The following is an 18369-nucleotide window of genomic DNA, read 5'->3' as shown; positions in this document are numbered from 1 at the left end:
AATGAGCAATATCAGAATGTAAATTTGTTTCATATGTGTAAAAAATGACATATCAGAATATAATTTGTTGTTACATATGTGTTAATAATGACATATCAGAATGTAATTTGTTTCATATGTGTTAATATGCACATATCAGAATGTAATTTGTTTCATATTGTTAATAATGACATATCAGAATATAATTTGTTACATATTTGTAAAAAAATGACATTCAATATAATTTTGTTACATATGTGTTAATAATGACTATATCAGAATGAAATTTGTTTCATTATGTGTTAATAATGACATATCAGAATATATTTTGTTACATTATGTGTAAAAAAATGACATAATTACAGAATATAATTTGTTTCATATGTGTAAATCATCATATCAGTATAAACAGTTTACATATTTATAGTCCAGAGATTGAATGACTAAATGTCTGAGAGATGTTTTTTACTTACCATATATCACCGCTTGAGTAGTTGTTGGATTCCCTTAATAAATAAAATCTTATTTAAATACAAATGCTTTGCTACTTTTTACTCCATTTCTTTAAAAGTTATATGTCACTAGATTTAACAAAACGTCTATGAGGACATCTTTTAAAATAATTTTTGTAAAATTATACTTTACGATATTTGTGATCTTTAAAACACACAAAAGAAGATAATTAATTGTTTACGGAGAAAAAGGAGACGATATTCTTATTATTAATAGCATTGAAGAACTATTTTCGCCTGACTTTCACATGCGGATTTAAACAAAATAAAGTAAACTTTCCTTGATTGTTATAAAAAACGTATACAAATCGAAAAAAAAAGTGATCCCTCGGAAGCAATAATCACAACAAAATTTACAGAAACTTGCAAGATTCGGTTTGATTAAGTATGTGACAAGAGGAATAAAGAACAAGTGCACATTCCTTACGGTCCAAGCACAGGCTTGAGCGGTTCTCAAGTTTTAACACTTGCTTACATTTTCATTAAATAAAGTATGTTGTTATAAATGTAAATGCATTTCATGCAGAATGAGACTTTCAAAACTTAATAAACTTAAATTTATTTTTTAACATTTTTGATTATAGTTTAAAATTTGTATAATCGCCATAAAAAGTTTTTTAAATAAAAAAACTTTAAACTTATATTTTGCTGACGAATCTTAAAGTTTTAAAATGTGAAACTTTGTTTTCATTTTGGATATTCTATATTAAAACTAAAATTTGATCACCCCAACAATATAGAGACTAACCTGGCCGGGGCTCTATATGGTGAAAAAGCTTTCATCCCGGTTCCAGGGCTTTTAAGTTTTCATAATTTGACGTAAACTTCCCAATTGGAGGGTTATGAGACAAAATGTTTGACGTAATGGCGAGCTTACCTTTGGGTGGTTGATAGAAAAAGGTTCGGAACCTAGTTATTGTCAAAACCAAGCAGAGATAGAAATTCGGCATTATTACTCTTCTATTTCCCTTTAGTACGCGTCAATGTCAGGCGTAGCGGGATCAAGTGTCACAGAGAACTCCGAATTACCTTAAAAAAGTGAATAGAAACACAATGTTATGAATTGTAATTTATACTGATTATATTGGAAAACGTTTGAGGACATTTAGCTTTTCAAAATACATGTATATCATTATTTGTGTGTGTGTGTCTTTTAAAAAATCAAAATCTATAGAATTCTGAGGATAATGATTTTAGCAACTGTCGACATTCTTGTGCAAAACTGATTGCAAATGGAAACGCCGTTTCTTTTGTCCAAATCGCGATATATCATAGCATACCGGAATAATACGGAATGCCGTTAGGGCCATTGCCTATTAATGTGTTGATCTGAAACGCGATAGTCGATAGTACGATGGTGAAAACGCGAAATCACGAAACTACGATGGTGAAACGCGAAAGTACGCATGATGAAAACGCGAAAGTACGATGATGAAAACGCGACAGTTACGATACTACGATGAAATGAAAACGCGATAAAATATCGTGTTTCTACGGAATGCCGTTAGGGGCCATTACCTAGAGCTGTTTTGCGCTTCAAGTTCATCCTGTATTTTAGGGAGAAAATGTGTAGGTATATAATAAAATGCTGTCATTGACATTTCTTATGTTTATATTTTATATGTATTTCTTGCAGTCCTATTTATAGTTACGAATTCTATGAATTAAAATAGAAAACGAAAGTAGCATGCAGACGGTGGTTGATATTGTGTGAATAAAACTTAAAGATCATTGGAATCATCCGAGTAACCGAGTACTCGATCGGAAAAATGACGAGTACTCGAGTATTGATTTTGGTATTCGTTGCCAATCCCTACTATGAATGTGTTGATCTGAAACATGCGATAGTCTGATAGTACGATGGTGAAAAACGCGAAATCACGAAAATACTCGATGGTGAAAACGCGAATGCACGATGAGAGAAAACGCGAAGTACGATATTGAAAACGCGACAGTACGATACTACGATGATGAAAACGCGATAAACTATTGTGTTTTCACCATCGTACTGTCGCGTTTTCACCATCGTAGTTTCGTGATTTTCGCTTTTTCATCATCGTACTGTCGTGTTTTTTTCATCATCGTACTATCGCGTTTTCACCATCGTACTATCGCGTTTTTTCGCCATCGTCACTATCGCGTTTTCATCATCGTACTGTCGTGTTTTCCATCATCGTAGTATCCGGCGTTTCACCATTCGTACTGTCGTGTTTTTCAATCATCGTACTATCGCGTTTTCATCATCGTCACTATCGCGTTTTTCATCATCGTACCATCGCGTTTTCACCATCGTAGTTTTCGTGATTTCGTGTTTTCACCATCGTAACTATCGACTATCGTGTTCAGATTAACACATTCATAGGCGATGGCCCTAACGGCATTCCGGAATGCGTTTTAGGGCCATCGCCTATGAATGGCTTGATCTGAAACGCGATACTCGACAGTGCGATGATGAAAACGCGAAAACACGAAACTACGATGGTGAAAAACGCGACAGTGCGATGGTGAAAACACGATAGTTTATATCGCGTTTTCATCATCGTAGTATCGTACTGTCGCGTTTTCATCATCGTACTATCGCGTTTTCATCATCGTGCTTTCGCGTTTTCACCATCGTAGTTTCGTGATTTCGCGTTTTCACCATCGTACTATCGACTATCGCGTTTTAGATCAACACATTCATAGGCGATGGCCCTAACGGCATTCCGTAGTTTTCACCATCGTACTGTCGCGTTTTCACCATCGTAGTTTTGTGATTTCGCGTTTTCATCATCGTACTATCGCGTTTTCACCATCGTACTATCGCGTTTTTCATCATCGTACTGTCGTGTTTTTCATCATCCGTACTATCGCGTTTTCACCATCGTACTGTCGTGTTTTTCATCACTCGTACTATCGCGTTTTTCATCATCGTACTATCGCGTTTTCATCATCGTACTATTTTCGTGTTTCACCATCGTAGTTTCGTTGATTTTCGTGTTTTTCACCATCGTACTATCGACTATCGCTTTTCAGATTAACACATTCATAGGCGATGGGCCCTAAGGCATTCCGGAATGCCGTTAGGGCCATCGCCTATGATGGTTGATCTGAAACGCGATACTCGACAGTACGATGATTGAAAACGCGAAATCACGAAACTACGATGGTGAAAAACGCGACAGTACGATGGTGAAAAACACGATAGATATATCGCTTTTCATCATCGTAGTATCGTACTGTCGCGTTTTCATCATCGTACTATCGCGTTTTCATCATCGTACTTTCGCGTTTTCACCATCGTAGTTTCATGATTTTTCGCGTTTTTCACATCGTATTATCGACTATCGCGTTTCAGATCAACACATTCATAGGCGATGGCCCTAACGGCATTCCGTAGAATAAGGAAATAAATATAGGATTAGTTAAAGAAACTCGAAATATTTCGAGCTGTATCCACCGTATATGGTATATTATATACTCACAAAATTCCGAAATAAATACAAAATAGTTAGATGAAATATAAATAGGTAGTAAAAAATATGTTTGGAATTATGAGCTGCAATGTAATATTCAATTTTATTTAAATGATAAAATATCATTTCCGTCTTCGTCAAAGAATTGTCTTCATTTATCTTCCTGCATGAAAATCCGTCGGATAAATTCTGAAAGCCAAGCGTCGTCAACCTGAAATGCTATTTATTGAACAAGACAGAAAGTGAAAGTCAATATCTACATATAGACTGATTACACTAACTCGGTAACACTTTTCTGATAAAATGTTTTATCTAAGTAGAATACCTTCAAGGGGAGCGGTGGCCTAGTGGTTAAGGTGTCTGCCTCTCAACCCAGAGATCATGGGTTCGAGCCCTACTCTACGGAAATGCCGTTAGGGCCATTGCCTATGAATGTGTTCATCTGAACGCGATAGTCGATAGTACGATGGTTGAAAACGCGAAATCACGAAACTACGATGGTGAAAATTGCGAAAGTACGATGATGAAAACGCGGAAAGTACGATGATGAAAACGCGACAGTACGATACTACGATGATGAAAACGCGATAACAATTCGTGTTTGTCACCATCGCACTGTCGCATTTTCACCATCGTAATTTCGTGATTTCGAGTTTCATTCATCGTACTGTCGCTGTTTTCATCATCGTACTATCGCGTTTTCACCATCGTACTATCGCGTTTTCATCATCGTACATATCGCGTTTTCATCATCGTATTTCGCGTTTTCACCATCGTAGTTTCTGATTTCGCGTTTTCACCATCGTACTATCGAACTATCGCGTTTCAGATCAACACATTCATAGGCGATGGCCCTAACGGCATTCCGTACTACTCGGGTTACGACCATGTTTCTTCATGTCACACCAGTACTGGTTGGTTCCAGGAAGCGGACTCGAAAGTGATTATATAAGTTGCAAGAACTTGTTTCGCAATCGAGCTAAAATAAATATGTTTAAACCAATACCTTCAATGAGAAACTAAAATAAGAACAATAAGAATAGAAATAAAAGAAGAAATTTACAAATTTAAAATTGACGTGTATGGTCATACATATTGCGAGGGTAAAGTAACCAAACATACTACTACTAAAAGCAAGGCTGGCACAAACTCCCGCATTATATGAAGTGTTATTTCATTGAAAGACAAAAAAAACGGCATTAATATAAGGATCATCATTATCAATTCACATAACTGATTTGTGTGAAAAAGCTAATAGTTTTGTCTACATAACATGACTGTCTTGAAAAGACTGAAACGTAAAACTTCTACAAATGCTTTTATCCACATACTAATACACGCTGTATTATGATGGCCTGTCTATTAAAGTTTAAATTTTACGTTTATTCTTTGTTCGTACGTACATGATAAATAACCTGTGCATGCAGCATTATTTTCCATTCTTATTAAAAGGGTGGTGCAAAATTTTTGACCAGTAGTTTTCAAAAAAGGGAATTTTAAAAACTTGTGAAATATCTAGAGTGTTTTCTGGTAAAAATATAAGAGTAACTCAAAAATGGGAAAAAATAGTTATCAAAGCCACGCAATAAAAAAGCCAGAAAGGAAAATCAAGGCCCAAACATTTTTTTCCAGGGGTTTTCTCTTATTTTTTTTCCCGTCTGAAAAAAAAAGGGAGTTGTACAACATTTTCCCTATTCATCTGATTGCACTATGAGCATTTTATTTGATTCCCAAAATATACGCTTTTATGAAAGCAATATTAAACAAAACAGTCCTCTTCGCCAAGTGCTATTTTAGTGCCTTATACAGATCTCAAATGAAAACTGATTGTCTGCTTTTTGTGATATTGTATAAAAAAAGGACTACAACTGACGAGCGTTTAAAAATTCCAAGACCATAACAGAACTTTCCATAATAGATTCGTAGTGGAAATACACCTATATACACAAAAGAAATTTAAATTATTCATTGATGTTATGACGGTTGCTCGGGAATGTAGAATTTCCACTATGAACAATCGATCATCGGAAGCGTTTAGTTTCTTGTTAACTTAAAATTACCTTCCGGACAACAGTTGCTTACATATTGTAATGCAAGGAACTTGTCACGTAGCAGCTAGTTATAACAAACGTCCAGTCGTGAATAAACGCAAAGGTGAAAGAAAGGTGCTTTGAAATAAACGCTATGGTGGCTGATTTGTGTCATTCGTGTTTTCGCCCCGCGACCCCGCCAAGCGAAAAGTCGAAAATTAACAAGTTAAAATGGCGGGCGCGCTGCGAAAACACGCTAATTAGCGAGGGCGCGGGCGAAGTTTAATAAATAAAACGTTGCCGCGCGGGGGCGCGGGGCGAGATTTAAGAAATAAAACGGCGGGGGCGCGGAGCGAAAACACGCTAATTAGCACATTTTGTATGAAAAAGTGACATACTGAACTATTATATGAAATCACTTACTCTTATGTTCTGACTGTTTAAATTCAAAATGTTATTGATTTGTAAGTTTTATAAATATGTTGATTGTCTGCTAATTGTAACAGTTATTTACCCATCACCTACTGAACTTGTGTAACGTGTTTGACTTGCTTAAAATTTGGATTTCACTTTAAGGGATTACAAAATAACAAAATCCAGATGATCTACAAGCAGAACAGAGCTTGCACGGATGTACATACTGGTCTACCTCTATACTGTCAGCAAAAACTAAACACTTTTTTCGGCGCAGTTTTCAGCTTGTACAGAACTGAAGAAAAAAAACTATATCAGACTGCAATATAGGTTTAACAGCTGTATACCTGCATAATAAAAATCACTATTGTACCCAACCATGTAAAATAACCTAATAAAAACAGACCTGTTATACTTTACGGACACGTTTAAAGTCTAGTATTAGTAGCACTAGAAATTATGTCACTTTCAGCATACTAACAGCAACAGATTCCACACATGCGAGCAGTAAAGACCCAGAATGGTTATTCTTCCGAAGGTAGTAAGAGGTGGTGTTTCCACTTATAGGATGAAAAAGGTCCGAAAGAAAAAGAGGTGATTCTAAATGTATCATTTTATCAGAGACATAGATAACATGTTATCTATGTCTCTGATTTTATACAGAAGAATTAGTTTATGTTTCAGTCTTCGATCTTTAAGAGGCCGAATTGTGGATCTTTAGAGAACTCCCGCAGAAAGTCGGACTGTAACAAAATAGACACCAGAAAGAACAACAGACTGTTTTCTATTCGATAGATAGTCCTGGAACCACGTCAGTAGTTGGCCTGAAATGCAACTTTTTCGGAGATGGTAAAGAAGACCACGATGCTAGGTGTCAAATGCCATGGATATGTTGCAGAAAACAGCTAGAACTTCCTTGCCTTCATCTATGGCTCGAAAGAAGGAGTGATAAGTTGATTGACATTTAAGTCTTCGGGAATAGGCCTGACTGACAGGATGGACAGAAAAAAGTTAAGATCCTTGCGAAAGTTAAACATATGCTTATATATGATGCGTTCAAGAGCTTTATTTTGAGCACTGGGGAGAGAGATGTGTCTGTAATTAAACACATTTTGAGGGACATTTTTTCGTACACTGAACAAACATGTGCTAGTTTCCATTGCGTATGAGCACACCAAGCAGCAGATGATTTTTATGGTTTATGGCCAGATTGTTTTTTTATTTATAAAGCAGAAGGCCACAATTTGAATTAAGTAAAGATGATGAAGAAGAAGAAGAGCGTTTACCTATAACTTAAACTACAAGTTTTTGTGATTAACATATATACGAGCAAAAAATATAGCTAGAAAAATACAATGACATGAAAGTAAACATATTATATTGGATGGACGAAACGAAATAAACAATGACATGAATATACACACGATGGCTAAAAATTCATTAGTTTGGACCTGTAAGGCAAAATAAAAGTAGGTTTAATTACTGATATCTAAACATTAATAATCTGGTATCGTATTTTGAAAGTTTTATTTATATATTAACAAAGCCTTTTTGTTTCTTTACTTATATCACTTCGTAATAATTGAACAAACTTAAACATACTTCGTCTATTACTATAATAATTCTTAATACGTATATGCAAATATATTGTAGAAGTTTTTAAACAAAAGAATAAAAACATTAGGACAGAAGCAAATTTTAGGTTATACTTAGACCTGTGTTTAGTCTGAGGATAAGGAAAGTCATGAAAGGATATAATTTGAAAATACAGATAATGAAAAAAATAATTTGAATCGGATGACAGTGCTTTATGTTAATTAATTATTTTTTTCTCTTGTTTTCTTTCCTTGTTATAGATATTTACTGATAAACAGAATAACATTTAGGATATAATTTGGAAATATATATAACGAAAAAATGTGCACTGTAAGTATTGAATCGAATGACAGTGTTTAATGTTATATTTCTGGTCTTTTTGTTATGGATTATAATTATTGTTAAACTGAATAGATTTATAAGTAGCATATTAAACATTTAAACTGATATGATAGATGTAAAATTAAACGAATTAGTTTACTTCACAATATCTTGAACACAAAATTGTCTTTACCTATCTTGCGTTTTAGATATTAAAATGTTTACCGCCAGCTTCTGTAATGTCGAGACTTTGTATGTGTTCAGCTTGAATACTGGGAAATACCAACGGGATCTGTACTTGAATTAACGGAATAATAGTTTCCTTTCCAGCTGATTCAACTAGGGAATATGGCATGTTGACTTGGAACTTAACTGAAAACAATGATAATAATAGATTATCATAGCAAACACGGCATATACTTCAATCTTTATACATAACAATGCAATCAAACAACAAAGTATTTTATCTTTTACATTGGCATAATTATAAACCTTTTAGAATATCTTTTCCATTCAACAAATCAAAATGAATAAATAGATAAATGATAAATATTTATGCAAAATTCTATAGGGAATAAACAAGAATCCATACTCGGATATTAAACTTTTACTGCACGAGATCTAATATCAAGGATTTTAGTCTCTGATAGAGACTAGAAAAACATTTAATAAAGACAGTGATATTTTCGAGGCGTAAAAACAAACGGATTGTTTTACATACATATATGTATATAAAATGTGTTTATCTTTTTTCTTGACTCTACAGCGGTAATACCCAGACCACTCATTTTAGCAGATGATCAAAATATGATAGAGCCACTGTGTAGTATAGATAAGCATTGATTTGTAAGACCGTTTAGTATGGATTTGTAAGACCATTTGGTATAGATTAGTAAGACCGTTTAGTATGGATTTGTAAGACCATTTAGTATAGATTTGTAAGTCCATTAAGAATGGATTTGTATGACCGTTTAGTATGGATTTGTAACACCATTTAGTATAGATTTGTAAGTATGGATTTGTAAGTGAGATAACATTATAACCTGCTCTTTTTTATTTTTGTATTGAAATCTCTTTAACCGCTTAGCTCAAAACTTCAATCCAAAATATTGCAGCAGATTGTACCCCTTTATTTTCGTATGGAGTATTTTCATTGGTCATGTGAAAACCTCAGACCGATGAAAAAAGTTCCGTCCTAGTTTCATATGATAATTTGATTGAGCCGTTATTACAAATGAAAATTTAATTCTATCATATTTAAATGTGCAGTACAAAAAAACGATTCATTCATTATGAATTGAGTGTGTATTACTGGTGTGTGCTAAACTTAAACAGTACCATCAGATCTCTGTCGAGTTTTTTGACAGATTGGTCTTTATTATTATATAGATTATATAGATTATACTTGCTACGTATAATCAGCGAAGGTATCAGTGTCAAGATCAATGAAAATTTGATGGATACATGCGCTGAACATTTAGATACTAGTGATTTTACTATACAAAATTGAAAGTTGAATAACCTTTACATTTCTAGAGTAATGATTGTTTTTCCCTATAAATGATTTTTGTCAATACGTATACGTATGACGTTTGGATGATGTTTAAGGGCTTTGGGTTTAATGAGGAACGGGGAAAGTGTAAGTCTGATTGCCACGCGCCGAACACCAACCAAACCTGCTGGTTCCCAAATACAAAGCCGGTCAAGTATATTAAAAAATCAAATTTTAAGTTTTTAGGGATAATTTTTATTATTTTTGAATTTTTATTACCTAATCCACTCCAGGTTTTACTTCTTTCAGTTTGTTTACTACAATAAAAGAAATTAAAGATTAATGATGACATCAGATTTAAATGTTGATCCTTCCAAATTGCCATGTTAGGTTCTATATTTTAGCTACCTTACATTATAGCACAGGAGGTAAACGCCTGATTGGATTATTATTCTTACCAATGTTCTCCATTGCTCCGACCCACAGGCTATTTTGGTGTTTTACTATTTTTTTGTCCAGGACCCGCTTTTATCAATTTATCACTTCGCGTTACAAGCTTTATTACTTACGAAAGAAAATTAATAGCTTTCCCCTGATTAAATTAAATCGAACCCTAGTTGTCCGAATTTTTGATTATAAGAAGTTGTGATTTTGTTTGAAGTAAATCGGTTTTATGTTGGTTTTGGAGTGAAATGTTGATTTGCCGAATCTGCGACATGTTAAAAAACAGGAAACTTTTGGATCGAGGTGTTATGGGTTTATTGTAAGAAGTAGTGTAACACCACTGGTGGGTCAGACGAGGATTTTGTGGAAGGGAAATTATCAAAAAAATAGTATGAATTCAATCTCCCAAATAAATCAATTAAAAATAGCTCTTTGTCAAGGTAGCTTTTATCTTTGACTGGCTGAAATTGATACTTGTCTAAAATTACAGGTAAACAGTATTCCATTTGGATAAATAATGTTTTAATATATCAACATGCCATGGCAGAATTATTCATTGATTTTAAGTAGCATTATTTTTGTTTACGCGTATTTATAACAAAAAAAATCCTGAATTTGGGTCTTTTTAGAAATTTATTCCCAAATGTTTCATTCCATGTGTGTTTTCTCAGTATTTAGTGGTCTGAGACTTAAAATAAAGCTACTGTATCTTAAGTCCAAGGCATCAAAAGAAACCATTTTTCTTAATTTGAAAGGGCAAAACGCCTGTTACATTACAATATTAGTCTCTTTTGTTACTTTTTATATGTTGTTTGTATATTTGTTACAATTATAACAAAAAGACTGTGTTTAGTTTGACTACTGTTGTGTATGTTCCAAAGAAAATAAATTTAATATTTTTATGTTTAGTCTCTTTTGTTACTATTTTTATATGCTTTTTGTATGCTTGTTACAATTATAATTAAAAAAGACTTTGTTCAATTTGACTACTGTTTTGTATGTTCCAAAGAAAATACATTTAATATTTTTATTTTTAGCAAGCCGACCAATGTTCATGATGAACAATGTCTTCGTCCGCCCATTCACCTAAGAGTATGATATCTCTTAAATGAATATCTGGTCATCATATGTCTACTACCTCTGTCATGGACTATTACTATTACTATTATACGATAAGTATAATGATGCAAATTTAAATGATTTAAAAACATCCAAAAATAATTAATTGTTTTTTTCTAAATAAAAAATGATTTGGGTGCGCGGAAAATAATTTGAAAAGGGTATCTGAAAAGGGGCAATTTTTTGCGCGGAGTTTCCAATTGCTCCCAATGAAACAGCTTTCCTGTATTTGTTCTAAAAATTACTTATAACAACAAACTTTAAAACCCTTACTCAATTAAAGCATCATCCTCCAGATTCACAAATTTTTTTAAAAAAAATTCAAAAATGATTTTTTAAATTAAAAAAATTGTAGAGTGAAAAAAGGATGTATTTTCATATTGCAAATTTGGTAATAAACCCACGTAAATTACTAAAAATAGTTTAAAATATAAAAAAATGGCCCTTACTGCTTTAATTTAAATTTCTAAAAAATTAGGGTGATAAAATAGAAAAAATTTTGTAATAAATGAAAAATTTTTTCTTAAAATTTTGGGAAAATTTTTTTTATTTTTTAAAAACCCAAATTTCCCAAGTTTAAATTTTTTTGGTTATTGGAGGCTACAGTTTAAAAAAAAAAACTGCACTCTGAAATCCCTTCAAATTTCCCACAGTTATTTACGTATTCAAATTATTTTTGGGAAATTTTAAATAAATTTGGTTGTTCCCCCCTTCCCCCATAAAGGGTTAATAAACTAGAGTGAATTTTCTCAAATTTGTCTTTAAAATTGATTTTAAATTTTATGTATTTTCTGATAGAAGAACTGTTGTTGTAAGGGGATTTTTAGGACCACTTACTGTTTTACCCACGTGCATATATAAAACCCAAACCAACATTTTTGGGCGTAATGGCATTAAAACTATAAACCCAAAAGGGCCGCCGTGATGCGCAGAAAAGGGGCCCTTTAAAAAGGGGCCCCCATAATTTTACTGAAGGGAAAAAAATTCACCCCCCAATTGTCATTTTTTTAAATTACATGTATCGTTTTTTTCCTTTTTTCACACTTTGAAAAAATGAGATTGACAAATTTTTGGAAGGGGTTTTCAATTAAAAAAAAAATTGAAAATTAAAATTTTGCGGGGGATTTTTTTTAAAAAAAAGTCTTTTTGAAAAAAGGGGAAAATTTTGAAAAAATTAAAATTCTTCCCCAAAACAAAAATGGGCTGTAAAAGTATATAAATAAATTTTTTAAAGCCCCCAATTTTAAAAACCAACACAAAAATTAAATTAATTTGGATTTTTTCCTTAAAACGATAAAAGCCTTTTTTTAAAATGCGGGAAAATTTTTTTTCTATAAACCCCTGTATTTTCCGGGGGAAAGAAATTTTTACAAAGGCTTTTTTTAAAATTTTTTTGAGGTTTCAAAGAAATTTTCCCTTTTAAATTTGATATCCTCATTCATTATTCAATCAGCCAGAGATCTAACGTACAAATGAAATTTTACTAGTAACATGGACAGGGCTTGAATTTAGTGTTTAAATGTTTTATTTTGTCACACTATTGGCGTCCTTTTTTAAGAGACTTTATTAAGTTGAAAACTATTGTTTAGGCGTGACAGCAAAATGCATCGCAGTTTTTCCCCATCTTGTATCGTCTGTCCATATTGTTGTTTTGTCTTCATACATTTCCATCCGCTCGTTTGAAAGTCGGAGAAATCTTGCTGTTTACTTCAATTGGGTCTTTAAATCTCTAAATGTAGTTGGTACTAGAAAAAATATAAAGAGAAAGCTACGGTATTTTCTGTTTTCATGTGACTGTAAATAACCGAAATATAACTCCTCTCTTAATGACATTACATAAACTATTTTTAATAAACTAAATTGCCCCAGTTATTTTAAAATTTTTTTTTTAATTGTTTAGGGAAAAACAATGTTTTCTAAACAGCCTCCCTGGCCCCGTGGTTCCAAAAGATTTCCACTCCCCGATGAAAAATTTTCAAAAAACCCTTAAAGGGGGTTTTGACTTTATTTAAAGTGTAAACAGTGTATTTAATTAACAAAATATTTCATAACGGGAAAATGGAAAGTCATCTTTTTTTGTGCCCTTGTTTCAGCACCCACTCTCTGGAACCCCCCTTTAGATGAAAATTTTAGGCATGGGGGAAAAATAAAGGAAACGCCAGGGCTGATATGAAGAAAAATTTTCTAATTGGTTTTAAAAGAGCGTATGTGTTCTATCATATAGTATTGTTTATAATTTTTGAAAAAACGGGGTTTTATGGGATTTTAATTTTATGTTCGAATAAGGGTAGATAAATCACAATTTCTTGGTCCTTTCCGCCAAACTTCGGATAAATATGCCGAACTTCACAGATTGAAAGTCTAACCTACGCTATAGAGTTGTCAACATGTTATCCAATAGTAAGTCAATGCTGAGATTTGTAAAGTCAACTTAAAGTAAGTCATTTAAAGTAAAAAGTACATAATCTTTTTAAAAAAACGAAAGTACAAAACGAAAGTATATGTACGGAAATTTTGTTATATTTTTAGGGCTAAGGTTTTTAAAATGGGAATCAAAGGCCTGGTTTTTTTAAAAAAGTACTTTTTTAATGATTTTAAAGAAAACTTTTTTTCCAAAAGGGTGCCAAAAAAAATCCCTAATTTTTTACAAAAATTTTTTAAAATAAGGTTGGTAGAACTATTTTTAAGATATGATTATAAATAACAGGTGAGCTGTTCGACAAACTTATCGATATTATAAAAACACATGAAAATAAAGTCAACGAGTATAGGACGATCAATACCGATAAAATATGCAGGATATTTCGGTAAGGTGGGTTTATATGTAACTTAAAAAGGTATTTGTCTTATCTATGTACAAACTATTGATATATCATTATTATGAGGAAAACGAAATTAGCAAGCAAACGTTTTAAATTCACATGAAACAAGTATAAACGGTAAATGTCGAATTAATTGTCTCTTGATATAATTCGTTATGTCTTTTTCATAATAGTAACGCGGTAATTTATTTTTCTCTCAATCTTTACTGAGATTGTTTACGGATCTTCGGTGAGTAACCGGGTTAAAAAAATAAATATACATCAAGGAAGTAGATTTATTATTCTTAATTGTCATAAATCCGGAGTGTATGAATGATTTTTAGTTCTTAAATTGGCGATAATTGTTCAGTTAGTTTAAACATAGATTATTTCAACAAGTATATAAGTCGAACACAATAACGTTTACAGTTTACATAATTAATCGTACCATTATGATATAATGTGTTGTTAAAGTTCTTTAATTATTACATTTTTCATTTTATTGCAATGTAGAAGAATATAAGTGGAAATAGACACGTAAATCTAAGTACCGTTCAGATTATGAAGATCTCAGGTTATAGACACGCATGGTTTTTCGAGTTCAAACCCACAACTGTGCATGGTTTTTACTTTAAGAATATAGTTATATAGTTGGCTTAAAGTTGGCAGTGTATATGTTTATACATGTATATGTTTGAAAGTACAATGAGAATATATATGCGTATGTAGTTGGTTGGTAGAGGGAATTGTTTAGTTCGATACCATTATCATGGAGTTTATATGCTATTTTTTCATGTACCAATTCATTCGTTCATTTATAAAGTGAAACGTTGAATATTTCTAAAACCAAAACGAATTGAATGCTGCAAAAGAACGACGTGCGCTTTCTGTTTCTGATAAAGTGTGATGAGACTTATTAAAGTAATTGTCTGACATACTAAGGTAATATGGTGATATATGAAAGTATTCCTATATGATCTTCATTTTCCTGTTATATTGTATTTGTTACATTTAATAGAATTTTTTAAGAACATATTTCTTATTTAAAAGTTCAATAGAAACTTTCAGATGTCACTGCCAAATTAAATCTTTACTCCTTTTGATTAACAGCAAAAGAAGATTTGAGTACAGTCACCAGATTTTCTAACAGTAATATAATCTATCAAGGCATAAGGATAACTTGGAACTGTTTTCAAGATGATGATAAACGACCAACTGGTTCTCTATGAGGATTATGATGAAAACTATGTTCCTCCCGAGGATGATATTTGTGAGTATGCCCAATGTATTGGTATAGACCCTGACAAGGAACCATATTTGCTCTGGATTGCTAGAAAGGGAATAAATGCTCCTCTCCCAGAGAATTGGAAACCTTGGTATGTTTATATATTTATATCAGTAAATGTAAACACTTATTCAATGTGATAAAAAACCACAAGTAAAAGCTCTTCCTGAAGTTCTACAGATTGTATTTCTGAAACCGAAATAATAAACATTTTTCATGGTCCAGTAAATACCTAGTCAGTTACAAAAACATAACACGTTTCGATTATTGTAGCTAATGTATGTTAAGATTTACATATTTACAGAACAATATGACTTTATCTAATGCAGCCAAGATCCAGGTGGCAATATTTATTACTTCAACTTTGCTTCTGGAGAGAGTATATGGGATCACCCATGTGATGAGTTCTACAAAAAGATGGTCATAGAAGAAAGGAAGAGAGTCAATTTGTCACAAAAACAAGGTGTTGTATAAAATTCATCATGGTCCTCTGTGTTTGAATAGTTAAGATTGCTGAATCTATCAAAACGCACGCTCCGGTCTGACATAATCCAAAAGTGATATGGTTTTTTGTAATAATGCAGCCAAGATCCAGGTGGCAATATTTATTACTTCAACTTTGTTACTGGAGAGAGTATATGGGATCACCCATGTGATGAGTTCTACAAAAAGATGGTCATAGAAGAAAGGAAGAAAGTCAATTTGTCACAAACACAAGGTACAACATATACATGGATCATCCTTGGCCAATAATAAGAATGTTGTGGCACAATGTGACCAATAATTAGATATATTTGATATATGTATTTTTACTAGACAATTGTGCAGTTCATATAATTTATTTAATTGTAAAATCATTGACCTTTCTCGTGGTTTAAATCTTGATGTTCTTAGGTGACATAGGTGTATATAGTAGCTCAATAGGGAGAGCATCGAATAAGTAATCTAGACATCGCTAGTCCGACCTTCGGGCGGGGCGTAATTTCTCCACAGTTTTAGATCTGTGACATTACTCTAATGATCATTTGGTTCTTTCTCATCACCATGTCAGATCAATAGTCAGTCACTTGTGGAGACATTGGCAAGTACTGGAAATTTATCCAGGGACGGACTACCGAGATATGACAAAAAGTATTCAAGTCGGCAAACAAAAACACTCCAGAAAAATAGACAAATAGAAATAATTAGTTTAAGTTTTTATAAAAAAAAGAATTGGAACTGTGACATTTATTATTGTATGAAATAAATTTCGCAGATAAAATGGCAACCAAAGAAAAAATTGACAAGACAGAAAAAGATGAAAGAGAAAATAGAAAAGATAAACCGTCACAGGTGATGGTATCTGAAAAAATTATGTAAACTTTATAATTTCTTTCCTCTGTTTATTTCAACGGGAAAACTTTCAAGTAGTTTTAAGAAATTGCAAGATTTACTCTTTTAATCAACTTCTTGTGTTACCAAACTGTATAATATTATGAAATGTTGTTGAAACCAAATACCAAATGTTGGTACATGTATTTGGGAATAAGGGCTACGAACAGATGACAATAAATTACTGATGATTCATATTGTTGCAATAATAGAAATAGAAAAAGTAAGGCACGAAAAAGTAGAGTTCGGAAGAACTAATTTATAAAATAGTATGTACATGAAAGCCTAAAGAGCCTTTGAATATGAGTAGATGACAATACGAAGATAAGAAAGACGTTAAAATACCTTATACCTTATATTTCTACGAAATCGAGAAATTTGACTACGCTTTTTTTTCTGACGCATTGAACAATGCAGGGACAACCTCCATTAGGACACTTCCATTTTACACCTCATGCCCTCATTTCTCATTACATAAAATCATCAGATGAGGTTGGAAACGCGACTTCTTATTTGGAAAAACATCCGCCGTGTAACAAGTTCCTGCCCCTGGTTAGTGGTGTCGTGTATTTTTCATAAAAATGCCTTGCTTATCTAATGTTAATTATCAAAAGGATGGTATTTATTTATTCAGTTTTGGTATGCTGTGTAACACCAGCACTTTGGGGTCAAAAGCACTTTGGGGTTCGACCCCAAAGTGCGTTACACTTCGCACCGCACTTTGGGGTCCAACGCACTTTGGAGTCAAAATCGAGAAATTGACCCAAAAGTGCGTAATTATGTTACATATCAACGCACTTTTGGTTCAAAAGTTCTGAAGGTGTCAACTGAGTTCTTCTTAAATACTGAGTTCTGACTTATTTTCGATCTGCGACATTGAAATATTTGAGGCGGAGTTCAAGATGGTGGTTTGATGCTTAAGTGATAAAATTGTTTCATTAATTTCACCACTTGAAATATTTTAAATAGTGTCCATATAACAAAGTACTCTAGTAAATAAATTATTAAATTATTCCTATAATTAAAAGATGCGGCGAAAATATATCATGTTCTGTCAGTCATTTACTTGATAATTTTTTGTGCCATATTAAGCCCCTTTTTTAATATGACATATTAAGCCCCATTTTAAATATGATGGGGATGAAATAAAATGCAGGTAATATTTTTTCATAAAAAAAACTATAAAATACTCTATTGCAATGTTTTGGTGAAATATCCAGTTTTTAGATCAGTCTATAAATAGTGATTTTTACAAATAAGTTATTAAGTTTATCAACAAACTTAAGTTTTTTGTAAGCTCCGTAACAACCGTTCTCCAGAGGCTTTTCATTGGAAATCTCAAATACTGCTTTTGAAATGACAAACATGAATTTTAATGTTTAAATAATAGTATCAGAGAAATTTAAAATACTTGTTATCGGAATAAAGAAGCGATAAATGTGAAAAAATTGTCATAAAAGTAGCAAAATGAAAACAATGTAGTGTTTGACTTCCATATATAAAACTAAATCACTATAACTGTACTCATTACAAAAAAGCAACAGATGAAA

At 32.5% G+C, this 18369-nt stretch overlaps 1 protein-coding gene across 1 annotated transcript in view; it reads left to right on the top strand.

Annotated features, from left to right (window-relative positions):
- Window positions 1-14060: 14060 nt before the first annotated feature.
- The window catches only part of LOC132745047 (uncharacterized), a 28080-nt gene continuing 23771 nt past the window's right edge, over window positions 14061-18369 (top strand). Inside the window, exons 1-6 of the mRNA XM_060733883.1 lie at window positions 14061-14169; window positions 15274-15539; window positions 15778-15916; window positions 15953-15987; window positions 16033-16166; window positions 16704-16780. Of these exons, the coding sequence (XP_060589866.1) occupies window positions 15361-15539; window positions 15778-15916; window positions 15953-15987; window positions 16033-16166; window positions 16704-16780 (564 nt within the window). The 5' untranslated portion in view covers window positions 14061-14169; window positions 15274-15360. The remainder of the gene's footprint in view (window positions 14170-15273; window positions 15540-15777; window positions 15917-15952; window positions 15988-16032; window positions 16167-16703; window positions 16781-18369) is intronic.

This window comes from Ruditapes philippinarum, unplaced genomic scaffold (assembly GCF_026571515.1).
Source record: "Ruditapes philippinarum isolate M1 unplaced genomic scaffold, ASM2657151v2 ctg3648_1_1_1_1, whole genome shotgun sequence".
NCBI lineage: Eukaryota > Metazoa > Mollusca > Bivalvia > Venerida > Veneridae > Ruditapes > Ruditapes philippinarum.
Note: the sequence above shows the minus strand (reverse complement) of the source record. Positions and strands in the feature narration are given on the sequence as shown.